Source organism: Mobula birostris, chromosome 13 (assembly GCF_030028105.1).
Source record: "Mobula birostris isolate sMobBir1 chromosome 13, sMobBir1.hap1, whole genome shotgun sequence".
Lineage (NCBI taxonomy): Eukaryota > Metazoa > Chordata > Chondrichthyes > Myliobatiformes > Myliobatidae > Mobula > Mobula birostris.
In genome coordinates, this window is record NC_092382.1 from 27,547,815 (window position 1) to 27,563,179 (window position 15,365).

A 15,365-nucleotide genomic window follows, 5' to 3' on the forward strand; every position below is an offset into this window, starting at 1 on the left:
TCTTTTATGTATCTTTGTTAATTTTTACATTAACCACTCTGTCCTGTATTTCTGCAAGGTACCTCTCTTTCTGTGAAGACGTCTTCCACTCAGAGTCGGGCGTTCGATGCTTCCTTGACGAACATCTTATCTGCTCAGATCATTGGGGTGTCTTCCATGGAGGGTCATAATCATTCCACTGGTTAACATTTTCTTCAATACTGGTGATTCATTTTTCTGAGTAGGCCTCTCATTTAAGTTTTCTGGTGTGTACTTCCATCACAATTGCTTATGCTTGCATGGAGTGCTGAATCCTGCTTATTTTAGAAGAAAATATATATTTAGGAGTTTTATCTGACTGTTGTGTAAGTTTTTAATGTCTGTAATTCCTTGTCCTCCTTCTGTCCTAGGTAGTGTTGATCCAAGTCTGTTTCAGTGCAGATACTGTTTTCTAAATTTGTCTTTTCCGCTCTTATTTTTCTTTGTAAAGTTCCATTTCAGAATGGGACCAAGATATTTTTCCGAAATAATAAGTTTCGTTAAGGAAAATATTTTGATCCCCGATTCGATTTTGAGAGAAAGTGGGGCTCCTTTGCCAAATATTATCATTTAATATGAATTTATTTATATAGTTTCCTTCCAATTTTATGTTATATAAATGTGATTTGGCAGTTGTTGTTGTTGTTTTAAAAAGAATCTTTTATATATAATTGCAAGACGTAATGCTCCGGGTGTTGGTTCCTAATGTTTTTTTAGTAGTTCGTGGGTATTTTTTTCATTAGTTGGGGTTCTCTTTTTCCCTTTTTCTAAGTTTTTTTTCATTAGCATATACAAGCTTTTTTCTTCAGCTTTATTAATTATATATACTAATTTGTTGAACTTTTGCATTTTATAGTTGTAGAAGATTATATATCAATAAAAAGATTTTAAAAATGAAATGAAAAGAAAATATGTTCTTAGGAGATATTTTGCTTAATTCCCCATCCTGCTTACATTTGTTTCTCTCACTTCATCTCCACCCCCCAAATGCCAATACTTCAAGTGTATCGGGGTAGAAGTGGGTATATATACTATTACTAAGGAGAAAATTTGCTTTGGAAGCTGAAAGGCCTGGAGGTAGGTAAAACTCCTGGACCAGACAATGTACACCCCAGTGTTCAGAAAATGGTAGGTGAAGAGATTGTGAAGACATTAAAGTCATAGAACATGACAATCTAGTCTGTGCCAAAGTATTCATCCAGCAACCTCCATTCCCTTCCATCCATGCACCCATCCAAACTTTGCTTAAATGTTGAAATCGCCCCTGCCACTTGCTCTGGCAGCCCGTTCCACATTCTCACCAGCTCTGAGGGAAGAAGTCCCCCCTCGTGTTTATCTTAAAGAATGGGTCATGACCTTTCAAGTATCACTAGACTTGGGAATAGTTCTGGCGAGCTAGAAAGTTGCAAATGTCATTCCATTCTTTAAGAAGGGAGGGAAGCAGAAGAAAGGATATTATATGACAGTTTCTGACGTCAGTGGTTGGAGTCCATTAAGGATGATTTTTCGGGGTACGTGGCACACGATAAAGTAGGCCAAATTCCTCATGGTTTCCTGGAGGGAAAATCTTGTCTCGGAAATCTGTTGGAACTCTTTGATGAAATAACAGGCAGGATAGACAAAGGAGAGGCAGTGGATGTTGTTTGCTTGGATTTCCAGATGGTCTTTAACAAGGTCTTGCTCCCATGAGCCTGCTGAACAAGGTCACAGCTCATGGTATTACAGGAAAGATACTACAATCAATCGAAGAGTGGTTTACTGGCAGCAGGCAAAGACTCAGAACAATGCGAGCCTATTCTGTTTGCTGCTAGTAAACAATGACATTCCGCTGGGATCAGTATTGAGACCGCTTTTTTTCGTGTTAGATATCAACGATCTGGATGACAGAATTGATGGCTTGGTGACCAGCTTTGCAGTTAATACGAAGATAGGTGCCGGGCAAAGCTGGTCACCAAACCATCAATTCTACCTTAGAGTAAAGCGGGTGTCTAATGAAGGACTCGGACAGGTTTGGAGAACAGACAATGAAGTGGCAGATGGAATGCAGTGTTGGGACTGCGGTCTACAGCCAGGGACTCAGGTTCATGTAGCATAGTGATGCACGAACATTGTTAGCAAAACACTCTGATACAATACGGGTTTCGTTTGTCACAGACAACAATGCCATTTTGGTACTACCAGTAAAGAACATTTCCAGAGTGGTCAAGAAGCTTCCAAACAGCCCGGGCCATCTGTGAAAACCCTTCCACATAGATGGAATCTTAGCCCCTTTTTAAGTTTAAATTCAAGGATAATTACCATAAAAATGAATATTCTCCCTCGCTTACTTTACCTTTTCCGGACTTTACCTGTGGAGGTAGACGATAATCAATTCAGGAAATGGGACAAAAGGATTTCCCGCCTTATTTCACAAGGAAAGAAACCTAGAATCGGATTTAACACCTTCCAGTTAGGAAAGGAAGGAGGAGGTATAGCACTTCCTTGCTTGAGAAATTATTTTTATGCTTCACAGATAACCCCTCTGTTATATTGGTGTAATGAGGGATAGAAGGCTAGGTGGAAGGAAATAGAATTTGGATTGATTGACAGTTTTCCTCTACAGGACTCAATTGCGAACAAAGGATTGATGACCCAATTGGAAAAGTTAAAAATAGCTGGATAAATGTCACACTAAAAGTATGGCAGAAGGTGGCTAATTCATGTGGAATCTATAACATGTTAACACTTTTCAGATGGTGTGCTGATGATACCACATTCCTTCCCAGCAGAGGAGATAAAAGATTTGAACTATGGATAGAGAAAGGTCTTACAACCTACATCTCATTCACACACTAAAGTATTACGAAGTTCTCAATCCCTGTAGGACAAACATGGCCTGGAACACAATCACTTTTTTAGGTACCTTCAAAAAGAATTCAAAAAGAAAATAATTATCATATTTGGAATAAATGGATTGAATTTATAACCCCAAAGCGAGCAGACTTTTAGATGACTCTCCTAATGGTTTAGACTGCCTTCCCTATCAACATAGTAATAGTGTTAACGTAAGCTCCCTTGGTTCGAATGTTCACTGTTCTATTTCTGGAAAATGAGGAATTAACACAAGCAAAGAAAAAGATTTGAGAAAAAATATGATGAAATGAAGTAAATAAGTACACAGAGATTGGATAAGTATGTTTGTGGGTAGGAACAAACATTAACACCTACGAAGGAAGCTACATGGGGTTACACACAATATTTTGAACCAGAAAGAAATGGACCAGAAGAGATACATGGAGATTATTATTCATACACTATTATTACTATTTTAACAACTATTATTATTATTTAGTTTAATAGAGTGGAATTACAACTGCACGTAAATATCTATTTAAGTGCCTAATTATTTTTATATCATCTCAGTGTGTACTTGTGAATATATAAATATATATAGATTTATATATATATAAACATGGAAAAGGTTTTATATGTAAAAACAAGTTTGTGTAATACTTAAAATACCTTATCCAAATAAAAAATAACATTAAATAAAGAAAACCCTCCCAACCCCTACATCACTCCCCATTTCTGTAAACCTCTCCAACCCCGACAGCACTCGCCATCTCTGTAAAACCCTCCACCATCCACCCTGGAGCTGACCCGAGAAAGACACTGTCCATGACGCATGGCAGGGCTCATAAAACACCCAGAGGAAACTACAGTCTGATCAAGGTCAGGAGAAGCAGACAAACCAGTTCTCTCTGTCTCCCCCCATTTTGTGGACTCTGAATTGACTCTTGCTCTTGGATAATCTAATCAGAGCATCCACCCTGGAGCATTCAGACGACAGCTAACCCGAGAAAGACACAGGGTGAATGTAGACACAGGAAGCTTCAGGTGATCATCTGCTAATCCTGAGACCATTCCTAAACAAGCATACGTTTGTTATGTAAAGGGCGTGGACTCTGTACTGACTCCTGACTCCGGGACAATCTAATCAGAACAATAGACCTGAGACCGTTCTCAGAGGAGTGGATACTGATTATGCAAAATGCCGGACCTACCAAACAAGCAATCTGTAGCCTCGTTTGGTTGCCTCTGTCTGCCTGGGCTGCCTCATTAAACTGGATGTAAAGACCCAAATACACAAGGCTGGGGTGGGCGGAGCCATGAAACAACGTTGGCTGTTGCCCTGTACAATGAGCAGTGAGAAGGTGACCCAGGTAGGTCAGGACAGAGATCCAGTGGTTCAGTTTGTGAGGGGCAGTATAAGACTCAGGAGCTCCAAATAGACAGGGGCGATAACTCTCCAGCAGCCAGAGACCAACCATCCTGAATAGGGAGGACCCCACGGACACGTGGAGATCGGGATCACGAGGCCAGCCGTAGAATCCTTTCCCGGGTGATACCTTTTCTCTTCATTGACTGCTCATGGAGTGTCAGGGGTTCTAGTAGAATGCACACAGGTAGATAGCGTGTGAACCTACGTGCTTTATAGTTGAAATAATAAAATTTACTTGTTGGTAAATACAGATTCTCTGTACCTCTCTGATCATTATTACAAGGGATGATCCTTGTAACAGGGGCGTCCATCATTCAAGTTGCCCACCAATAGGACATGCGCGCTGCACAGTGTTACCATCGGGAGGGAGCTCACGCTCAGCGATTCAGGAACAGCTTCTTTCCCTCCGCCACCTGTAACTCAGTTTTTTTCCCCTCTATATTTATTTATCCTGTATTTCATTTTACTGCTACCGAAAAGTTAACAAATTTCACGACAAATGCCTGTGATATGAAACCTGGTTCTGATTCGGATGCAGGAGGGTTGTGTTAGATTGAATTTAAATTGGTTGAAAGATAATGAGAGGCATTGATCATGTGGACAGTCAGAGGCTTTTTCCCAGGACTGAACACGAGAGGGCATTATTTTAAGGGGCTTGGAAGTAGGTACAAAGGAGATATCAGGGGTAAGATTCTTTTCCGCAGAGGGTGGTGAGCGCGTGGAATTGGCTGCCGGCAGCTGTGGTGGAGGCGGAAATGATAGGGACTCCTGGATGGATACATGGAGCTCAGAAGAATAGATGACTATGGGTAAGCCTAGGTAATTCTCAGGTAGGGACATGTTCGTTACAGCCTTGTGGGCCGAAGGGCCTGAATTGTGCTGTATGATTTCTATGTTTCTATGTTACTAAGGCGATAAGAAGTGAGGTTTATCTAATTCCGAATGGGAAAAGGGAGAGAAAGAGAGGTGATCACACTTTGGTCAGCCCTGACATCAGTGAATTGACTCAGTTAACGATACAGGAAGAGGTCACTGATCCACCTAGTTTAATGCCGAGACTTTCCGCAGCACTGGAAAGGCCTCAGTTGGAGTATTGTGAGCAGTTTTGGGCACATTACCCTGAAAAGACGTGTTGAAGCTAAAAAGGGTTTCATTCACGAAAATGATTCCAGGATTGAACGTCTTGTCCTATGACAAGCATTGGACGGCTCTGAGCCTGTACTGACTGGAATTCAGAAGAATAAGGGTGACCTCATTGAAACCTATCGAATGGTGAAAGGCCTTGACAGAGTGGATGCGGAAAGGATGTTTTCTCCGGGGAGAGAGTCCAGGATCAGAGGACACAACCTCAGAATAGAGGACCGCCCTTCAAGTCCGGTAAAGAGGATGGATTTTTTTTAGATAGAGAGCGGTGCGTTTGTGGAAATCCTTGCCAGTCACCACTGCGGAGGCCATGTTTTTAGGGATATTCAAGGCAGCAAGTGATAGATTTTTCATAGTTCGGGGCAGGAAGGGATACGGGGAGAAGGCAAGAGATTGGTGCTGAAAGGAAAATTGGATCAGCCATGATGAAATGGTGGAGCAGACTCGATGGCCAAATGGAGTAATTCTGCGCCTGTATCTCATGGTCTTACCTTCTTCGCGCTGACTATCACTTGGACCATCTCGTTAACTTTGTTTCTTGTATCGTTTCGATATCTACACATAAATCGCCCGTCATCTGTGTACGCAGTTACCTTTGTAGGGTCCTGGTAAACCCATCGCCATCAGAGTATGAGAGAGCTCCATCCAAATCACAGCCACTGGTTCTCTGTGAGACATGTCCTGATGTTCCAGTCACCGTCAGTCTCTCCCTCTCAGACCACAAAGCCTCCACCAGCAGGTCGTCTTATTGACACCAACTCAAATGTTTTAAGTTGTTGGTAAAATCAGACCTGAACTGTGTTTGTACTCAGGGTAAACTCCGCTTCTCAAGTGTCCACGCTGACTTCCGTGTACTTCCTAAAGTACTGGACCTGCTGCCGGACGCAACATCCAGGCAAATGCCAAGATTTCTATAGCAGCTGACATCTCTTGGAGGACTGGGTCAGGCATAATCTGAAAGGAAAAACAATTTGTCAACGTTTCTGAACGAAACCATCCGGGCCTGGTAAATGCAGGGGGTTTTGGGATGAGCCGAGTTTCTCTACAAGATCTACCCATATCTTCACTCCGCGGTCTCACCATTCTGTAGATATCATTATCTGCCTGTCCCCATCACATTCCTTTACCACTATTTTATTGTGTTCTATAAGTTCTTCAAGGCCTGTAGATACATTCTTCGAAATAAACTCCCATTCTCCTGATAGACGCACGACTTCTCACAGACAAGTTTTCATATGAAGGTTTTCACACAGATGTTGTTTTGGACCGAGGTCCTGATTCACCTCCAATCTCTGTCAAGCACATTGCAGGCTGCTTGGGGCTACCTCCTGTCATTCCTCAGGCTTCTACCCTCACACTAATGGACAGGCTGAGAAGACGAACCAAGACCTGGAGCAGGTTCTTCTCTGCCTCTCTCCTCTTGGAGTAACCATTTAATCTTGGCCGAGTTCGCCCACAGCACCCTTCAGCATTCACCACTGGGTATGACCCCTTTCGAGTGTCAAATTGAGTTTCTGCCTCGCTCTGTCTCCTGATCAGGAATTAGAGGTCGGGTTGCCCTCCGCAGAATAATTTGTTTAAAGGTGTCTCAAGGGCAAAGGATTCTGAAAGAAAGTTCAGCCCGGCAGCAGGCCAAGGCCAACAGACAAAGGCGGTTTGGCCCCTCTTTCAATATTGATTAGCGGGTCTCTGTTTGTCCACTCAAACCTGAATCGCGAAAACTAGCCCCTCGCTTTATCGGCCTCTTTAAAGTCACAAGGAAAACTGTCCCGGCAACATATATATCACATCCTCCTTCTTCTCTAAAAATTCACCCCGCCTATCGGGATTTAAACTTTTACCTTGTCCCTATTTGGCCCCGAATCGGAAGACTCACATGCCTTTCCCTCCGCGCCACCACACCGCCACCGCCCCCCCCACCCCCCCCGCCCCTCACTACCGAGGATCATCTTGCTAGTTCGGGAGGAATATTTTGGATCCTGTCCTTAATTCAGAATTCCAAAGGACATTCCGGACAGTACTGGGCCATCAGATGCAGCCACGGTGGGATGGGATTTGTCGCACCCTCGTGTCGGAGGTAGAGTATTCTCAGGTCTCTTTTTTTTTCTTTGCTGTTTTGTTTGTCAGTTCTCTGAGTTTTATGAATTGTAACTCAAATGTGTTGTTGCGCTTTGGGGATTTTTATATGTTAGAGTTGTGTCTTCTATAGTTGACAATCACGGTGCAATTATCCATGGATGCTTCTAATTAATTCTCCCTGAGACTTTGCAGGTATCTAAGTAAATATCCATGAACCTTTGTTCCTCTTCAGATTGGTTACCTGTAAACTTGTCCCGAGTCTGGGCACGGATTCCTTCGTGCCCTGGAGTATATCTAAAGGGGCGGTGCGAATTCCTGGGGCTCGGTCGGCCTGATCCTTGCCTAGTGGTCACTGAGCATTGGAGGAGTCTGTTCTGCTGATGTTAGCCTTAAACTAGACTGGTGTTTAATATTGTGGATCTGTGAAAGATAAATCAGTTCTCTATCAAATTCCGTGTCCTAGGTGCTTACTGTCTCTGCCACACTCACATTGTACACTAGAGAGGCCACTCGGCCCATCTGATCCCTGCCCATGTTTCTGTTCCATATCAGTATTTTATTAATCCATCCCTGCCGTCCCCCTCTCACTGTCTCTGTGATGACAGATTGCAACTAGTCACCAGTCCGTGGGAGAAGAGATTTCCCTTGAATGTCATAGAATCATAGAAACCTACAGGACATTACAGACCCTTCGGCCCACAGTGTTGTGCCGACCATGTAACCTACTCTAGAAAACGCCTAGAATTACCCTACCTCATAGCTCTCTATTTTCCGAAGCTCCATGTACCTATCTGAGGTTCTCTTAAAGGACCCTATTGTATCCGCCTCTACCACTGTCACCGGCAGTGCATTCCACACACCCACCACTCTTTGTGTAAAAAAATCTTACCACTGACATCTCCCTTGCAACTACTTACTTTAAACTTACCCCTTGTGTTAGCAATTTCCGTCCTGGGAAAAAGCCTCTGGCTATTCGCACAACCAATGGCTCTCATCACCTTCTCCACCTGCATGAATTTCCTGCATGTTTTTCTCCAGACTGAATAAGATGATGAGCTCCCTGTGGTTTTGACGTTCCCCAGTGGTCCGGCCGAAGGTGGTTAAACTCCTTCTTCCCTGATCTTTTGAACGTTTTGGGACATTTTCACTCGTTTCAAAGGACTGTGCCTCAGACAGCTGGGCTGTTGCAATGCGCCTCTAAAGTCTGACAGCAGACTAGTGAGTGAATCTTCGATGGAGCAGAGTCGGAAACCAAAGTGTTGCCAGCATGAGTCAGTGCTTTGGGGCTCCAGAGAGATATGGAGTCTAGAGTTTACGAGGAGGAGTAGGAAGAGGAATCAGGCCAAAAAGATGTGCCTGCAGATGAAAGAACAGAAACATTTGGAACCTGATTTTTTAAAAAATGCAAAACACTGGAGGAAATCAGCAGATCAGGCAGCAAATGTGGAGAGGAATAAACAGACAACGTGTAGGCCGAGCTCCTTCAGAATTCCTAGACTATGTGCTCCTCTGCTTAGTTGCTGCCCTAACAGCAGAGTTCGTCCAGCATTTTGTGTGTGTGCGTCTCCGTATTTCCAGCAACTGCAGAATTTCTTGTGTTTTATACCTGCCTTTGTAAGAGGGTTGTACTTTGGCATTAGATACACTTCGATACTGAGTATATTGTTTATTGGAGCCGTTTTCTGCGTTAAAACAGCTGCTGAGTTTTCTATACAGACACTAAAAAACTGAGATATGGACATGGAACCAGTGTTTGAAAAAACTGTTAATGGCACCGTGATTACCCATAAAGCATTGCGTTATAAATTTCGCCGGCGCTGAAGCATCGATCATATGCGCAGGCGTGAAGGTTGATGAATATCACGCATGCGCGCAGTACACAAAGGCCTCGGGATCACGGCTGCAGGTAAGTGAGAATCTCGGGACAATGCTGTGACTCCGGACTCCGTGACCCGCAATCCCGGGACAGGCCTGCTCTCTTCCCTCTCTCTCAGCCCCACCATCCGTACACGGGCCCCGGGGAGCTTCCGGCTGATGAGGGAATGGGAACCGATGGGTCTCTCAGACAGAGCTGAGCTCCAGCTGTCTAAATGCAAGGATCGGGAACTCGGAGAAAGGGAACAAAATCTTTTACATCAGCTGTTGAGAAAATCACCTTTGTTCTGCCTCCAGTCACAAACAAGAGAAAATCTGCAGATGCTGGAAATCCGAGCAACACACACAAATTGCTGGAGGAACTCAGCATTAGTACTCTTTTCCATAGATGCTGCCTGGCCTGCTGAGTTCCCCCAGCATTTTGTGTCTGTTGCTTGTTCCACCCCCTCTTGTTCTGGACTTTTCTACCCGTGAGGTCATGATTTTTTAATTTTTTTTTAAGTTTTCTACAAACTACAGTGTCGAAGAAAAAAATCAATAGTGTAAATAGAAGGATCATTGCAATACAGACAAAAATAGCAATAATACACATCTTAACAAATGAGCAAGTCACCCATATTAAAAATGAAAAGTTAGAAAGGAAAGCACCCAACCCTCCCACGATCCAACTCCAAGCCAACCATTACATTATAAGTATAAATATTTAAAAGGACATTTGAGATAAACTTTTATCACCCCAGATCTATATATTGTAGGAAAAAGAGAAATGAATAATAAAAAAAGCAGCCTGCTAACTAAACAAAGAATCAAAGAAAGCTGGAAATGCAGGATCTGACTATCAAGGGAAGAAAAAAATACACCTGTCAATCTAGGTGAGAATTATGAAAATATCCAAGAAAAGGTCCCCACACCTTATGGAACTTTATATCTGAATTAAAAAGTGAATAGTAACCGTATACGCTTATAACAATTACAGCACGGAATCAGGCCATCTCGGCCCTTCTCGTCCGTGCTGAACTCTTATTCTCACCTCGTCCCGCTGACCTGCACTCAGCCCTTAACCCTCCATTTTTTTCCTGTCCATATAGCTGTCCAATTTTACTTTAAATGACAACATCGAACCTGCCTCAACCACTTCTGCTGGAAGCTCGTTCCACACAGCTACCACTCTCTGAGTAAAGAAGTTCCCCCTCATGTTACCCCTAAACTTTTGCCCTTTAACTCTCAACTCATGTCCTCTTGTTTGAATCTCCTCCAATCTCAATGGAAAAAGCCTATCCACATCAACTCTATCTATTCCCCTCATAATTTTAAACACCTCTATCAAGTCCCCGCTCAACCTTCTACGTTCCAAAGAATAAAGACCTAACTTGTTCAACCTTTCTCTGTAACTTAGGAGATGAAACCCAGGCAACATTTTAGTAAATCTTCTCTTTACTCTCTCAATTTCATTGACACCTTTCCCATAATTCGGTGACCAGAACTGTACACAATACTCTAAATTTGGCCTTAGCAATGCCTTATACAATTTCAACATTACATCCCAACTCCTATACTCAATGCTCTGATTTATAAAGGCCAGCATACCAAAAGCTTTCTTCACCACCCTATCCACATGGGATTCCACCTTCAGGGAACTATGCACCATTACTCCTAGATCCCTCTGTTCTACAGCATTCTTCAATGCCCTACCATTTACCATGTATGCCCTATTTTGATTAGTCCTACCAAAATGTAACACCTTACATTTATCAGCATTAAATTCCATCTGCCATCTTTCAGCCCACTCTTCTAACTGGCCTAAATCTCTCTGCAAGCTTTGAAAACCTTCTTCATGATCCACAACTCCACCTATCTTAGTATCATCTGCATACTTACTAATCCAATTTACCTCCTCACCATCCAGATCATTAATATATATGACAAACAACATTGGACCCAGTACAGATCCCTGAGGCACACCACTAGTCACCATCCTCCTATCTGACACGCAGTTATCGTCTCTGGCGTCTCCCATCCAGCCACTGCTGAATCCATTTTACTACTTCGATATTAATGCCTAACGATTGAATCTTCTTAACTAACCTTCCATGTGCAACGTTGTCAAAGGCCTTACTGAAGTACATATAGACAACATCCACCGCTTTATCCTCATCAACTTTCCTAGTAACCTCATCAAAAAGTTCAATAAGATTTGTCAAACATGACCTTCCACGCACAAATCCATGTTACCTGTTCCTAATCAGACCCTGTCTATCCAGATAATTATATATACCATCTCTAAGAATACTTTCCATCAATTTCCCCACCACTAACGTCAAACTCACAGGCGGATAATTGCTAGGTTTACTCTTAGAACCCTTTTTAAACAATGGAACAACATGAGCAATAAGCCAATCCTCCAGCACCATTCTCATTTCCAATGACATTTGAAATATTTCTGTCAGAGCCCCTGTCATTTCCACACTAACTTCCCTCAAGGATTCTAGGGAATATCCTGTCTGGACCCAGAAACTTATCCAGTTCTATATTCCTTAAAAGCACCAGTACCTCCTCTTCTTTAATCATCATACTTTCCATAACTACCCTTCTTGTTTCCTTTACCTTACACAATTCAATATCCTTCTCCTTGGTGAATACCGAAGAAAAGAAATTGTTCAAAATCTCCCTCATCTCTTTTGGCTCCGCACATACCCATCCACTCTGATTCTCTAAGGGACCAATTTTATCCCTCACTATCCTTTTGCTATTAATATCTTTTCAAGATCCAAACAAGACATAATATCCCTGAGCCATCGAACATGGGTAGGGGGAACTACATCTCTCCACTTAAGGAGTACTGCACGTCCAGCTGAAAGAGAGAGAAAAGACAATGTTCATCGTTTAGCCAGGATCAAATGCTTGTCAGAGTCTCGAGAAATACCGAAAAGAGCGATCAAAGGATCAGGTTCCAAATGACAGGGACGTGTTTTGACCCATTCTCTCTGGGTACATAATGATATCAAACACCTTTGTCCTGGGCAACAAGTAGCTTTCACATCACAAATGTGCCAGACTCCAATGAGACAGACTACTGCCCTTCCCTTCATGTTCATTGGCATTGCCATCACTGAGTTCACCACCGTCAGTCACCTGGGGGAGGGTTCAGGGGAAATATTTGTGTACAATACAGAAACTGGTGTCACCTGTGTGTATTGTGGTGATGAAAAAGTTGCTGGAGAATTCGCAAGTGGGAAGAAGTGGAGTGATATTTGGAAATCTTGACTTTTTAAAGCATAATTTAGCAAGCAAGTGACATATGGATGATGTGCAAAAGCTCTGGTGAGAAAATCCTTCATTACCCGTTACAGGCCTGCTGCATAGGTTGTGTGAGAGTGCAGATGAACTCGATCAAACCCAGAGGACATCAAAGTTCTTATCGACAGTGATTTGCTAGCTGTTAAAATGACTGTCTCTCTATATAAAATTCACTGTGCACATGTTGTCACTGTGTAAAAAAAATGGACAGTACAAGATTTATGTGCACACTGGTCATTACAAATTAGAGGGGACATTGGTGGGAAGGTGGGAAGACATCCGGTGTCCCTGATGCCCTCACCTACAAGATGTGCATCCAGCTGCAGCTTGTAACCCTGCACTTTACAGAATTGGAACTTGAAATGGGAGAATTCTGGATCATCCAGGAGTTGGAGGACGTAATAGATATGACATGAAGAGAGGTGAGTTACACCCAAAGTGCAGGACACAGGAAACTGGGTGAGAGGCAGGAAGGGGAATGAGTTTAAATAGCAATCACAGAGTACTGTTATTGCTATCCAACACAACAACGGGTGGACCACTTTAGAAACTTGCGGGGGATTACCTGGCAGAGGAAAGTCAAGGGGGTGATAGGAGATTCGTTAGTTAGGGGAACAGAACAAGAGGGGACGAATATCCTAGTGGTAAGACTTGCTCATGCGAGTTGTAGGGGGAATGGGAGCCAGCATTAACAGAACAGATAGTGGAGAGGGTGAATTGAATTGACTTTATTACTTACGTCCTTCATATACATGAGGAGTAGAGATCGTTATGTTATGTCTCCGTCTAAGTGTGCAATTTGTAATTTATAGTAATTTATAATAAATAGTTTGTACATAGGACAGTCAATATAACATAGAAATGCAATTGTATCAGCATAAATTAATCAGTCTGATGGCCTGGTGGAAGATGATGTCCCGGAGCCTGTTGGTCCTTTTGCTGTGGTACCGTTTCCTGGATGGTAGCAGCAGGAACAGTTTGTGGTTGTGGTGAATTGGGTCCCCAAAATCGTTTGGGCCCGTTTTACATCCCTGTCTCTGTAAATGTCCTGATTAGTGGGAAGTTCACATCTACAGATGCGCTGGGCTGTCCGCACCACTCTCTGCAGGTTCCTGCGATTAAGGGAAGTACAGTTCCCATACCAGGCAGTGATGCAGCCAGTCAGGATGCTCTCAATTGTGTCCCTGCAGAAAGTTCTTAGGATTTGGGGCCCCATCCCCAACTTCTTCAACCGTTTTGAGGTGAAAGAAGTGCTGCTGTGCTCTTTTCATAACACAGCCGGTATGTACAGACCATGTGAGATCCTTGGTGATGTTTATGCTGAGGAATTTAAAGCTGTTCACCCTCTCAACCCCAGATCCATTGATGTCAATAGGGGTTAGCCTGTCTCCATTCCTCCCGTCGTCCACTATCAGCTCCTTTGTTTTTGTGACAATGAGGGAGCGTCTGTTTTCTTGTCACCAGTCAGATGTTGTTCAGACCTCAGAGTCAGCAATCAAATGGTTGAGCATGGTGCGATGAATGTGCTGAGCTGTGTATATCACAATGCAAGAGGCATCATAGGAAATCCAGATGAGCTCAGGACAGGGAATTATGATATTGTAGCCATTATTGGGACTTGGTTGCACCCAACAGTCTGAGGGATTTAGGGGAACAAATTTGTAGAGAGATTGCAGACCATGCCAAGAAACAAAGGTGTGATTTTAACTTTCCATATATTGACTGGGACTCCCATACTGTAAAAGATGTCAAGGGGGTAGAGGTTGCCAAATGTGCCCTTTATCAGTTCGTAGAATTCCCGACATAGAAGTGTGCGATGAGCTGTTAGGAAATGTTCCAGGGCTGGTGACAGAAATTAGTGATCATAATGCCATGGGAATCAAAGTAAATACGGAAAACGAGAGGTGTGCACCACAGGTTGAGATTCTAAATTGGAGAAAGGTCAATTTTGATGGTATCAGACAGGATCTGACAAGTGTGGTTTGGGACAGGCTGTTTTCTGGCAAAGGAGTACTTGGTAAGTGGGAGGCCTACAGAAGTGAAATTTTGAGGGTGTCTAGTTTGTATGTACCTGTCAAAATAAAAGTTGAAAGGTAACTGGTGCAGAGAACCTTGGATTTGAAGAGATATTGAGACCCCAGATATTTTGTTCCTCCAAATGCCTCAGACTGTTGGGCGCTACCAAGACTAATTAATGACTACAATATCAAAATTCCACACCTGAGCTCATCCAACTTTTTTTTAGTCGTCTTCTGTTGGTTTCTAAAAGCTTCCCAATAGCTTTTGCTCTTTTGTTTGCCCTCTCTTTAGCTTTTATGTTGGCTTTGGCTTCTCATTTCATCCACAGTTGTGTCCTCCTGCGTTTCCAATGCTTCCACTTCTTTGGGATGTATCGATCACTCAACCTCCTGCACCGGGACCATCGCCATCCATACCCTTCCCATCCAGGCTCCCATACAAATTTCTTTTAAATGGTGAAACTGAGCTCATATTCACCACTTGTGCTGACATCTCATTCCACACTCTCACGACCATTTCAGTAAAGAGCTTTTCCAAATGTTCCCGTTAAATTTTCACCTTTCCCACTTACCCATGACATCTGGTTGTCATCTCACCCAACCTCAGTGGAAAAAAATGCTTGCATTTACCCTATCTGTACCCTCATAATTTTGTATACTTCCAACAAATCCTC

General features: G+C 43.0%; 2 protein-coding genes across 2 annotated transcripts in view; one reads left to right on the forward strand and one right to left on the reverse strand.

The window, feature by feature from the left end:
* LOC140208657 (uncharacterized) overlaps positions 1 to 15,365 on the reverse strand; it is a 150,103-nt gene that overhangs the window by 44,731 nt on the left and 90,007 nt on the right. The gene's annotated exons all lie outside the window — the stretch shown is intronic.
* LOC140207398 (uncharacterized) overlaps positions 1 to 15,365 on the forward strand; it is a gene marked incomplete at its 5' end in the record, with an annotated part of 44,356 nt that overhangs the window by 25,436 nt on the left and 3,555 nt on the right. Inside the window, 1 exon segment of the mRNA XM_072275928.1 lies at positions 9,294 to 9,407. Coding sequence (XP_072132029.1) covers positions 9,294 to 9,407 — 114 coding nt within the window.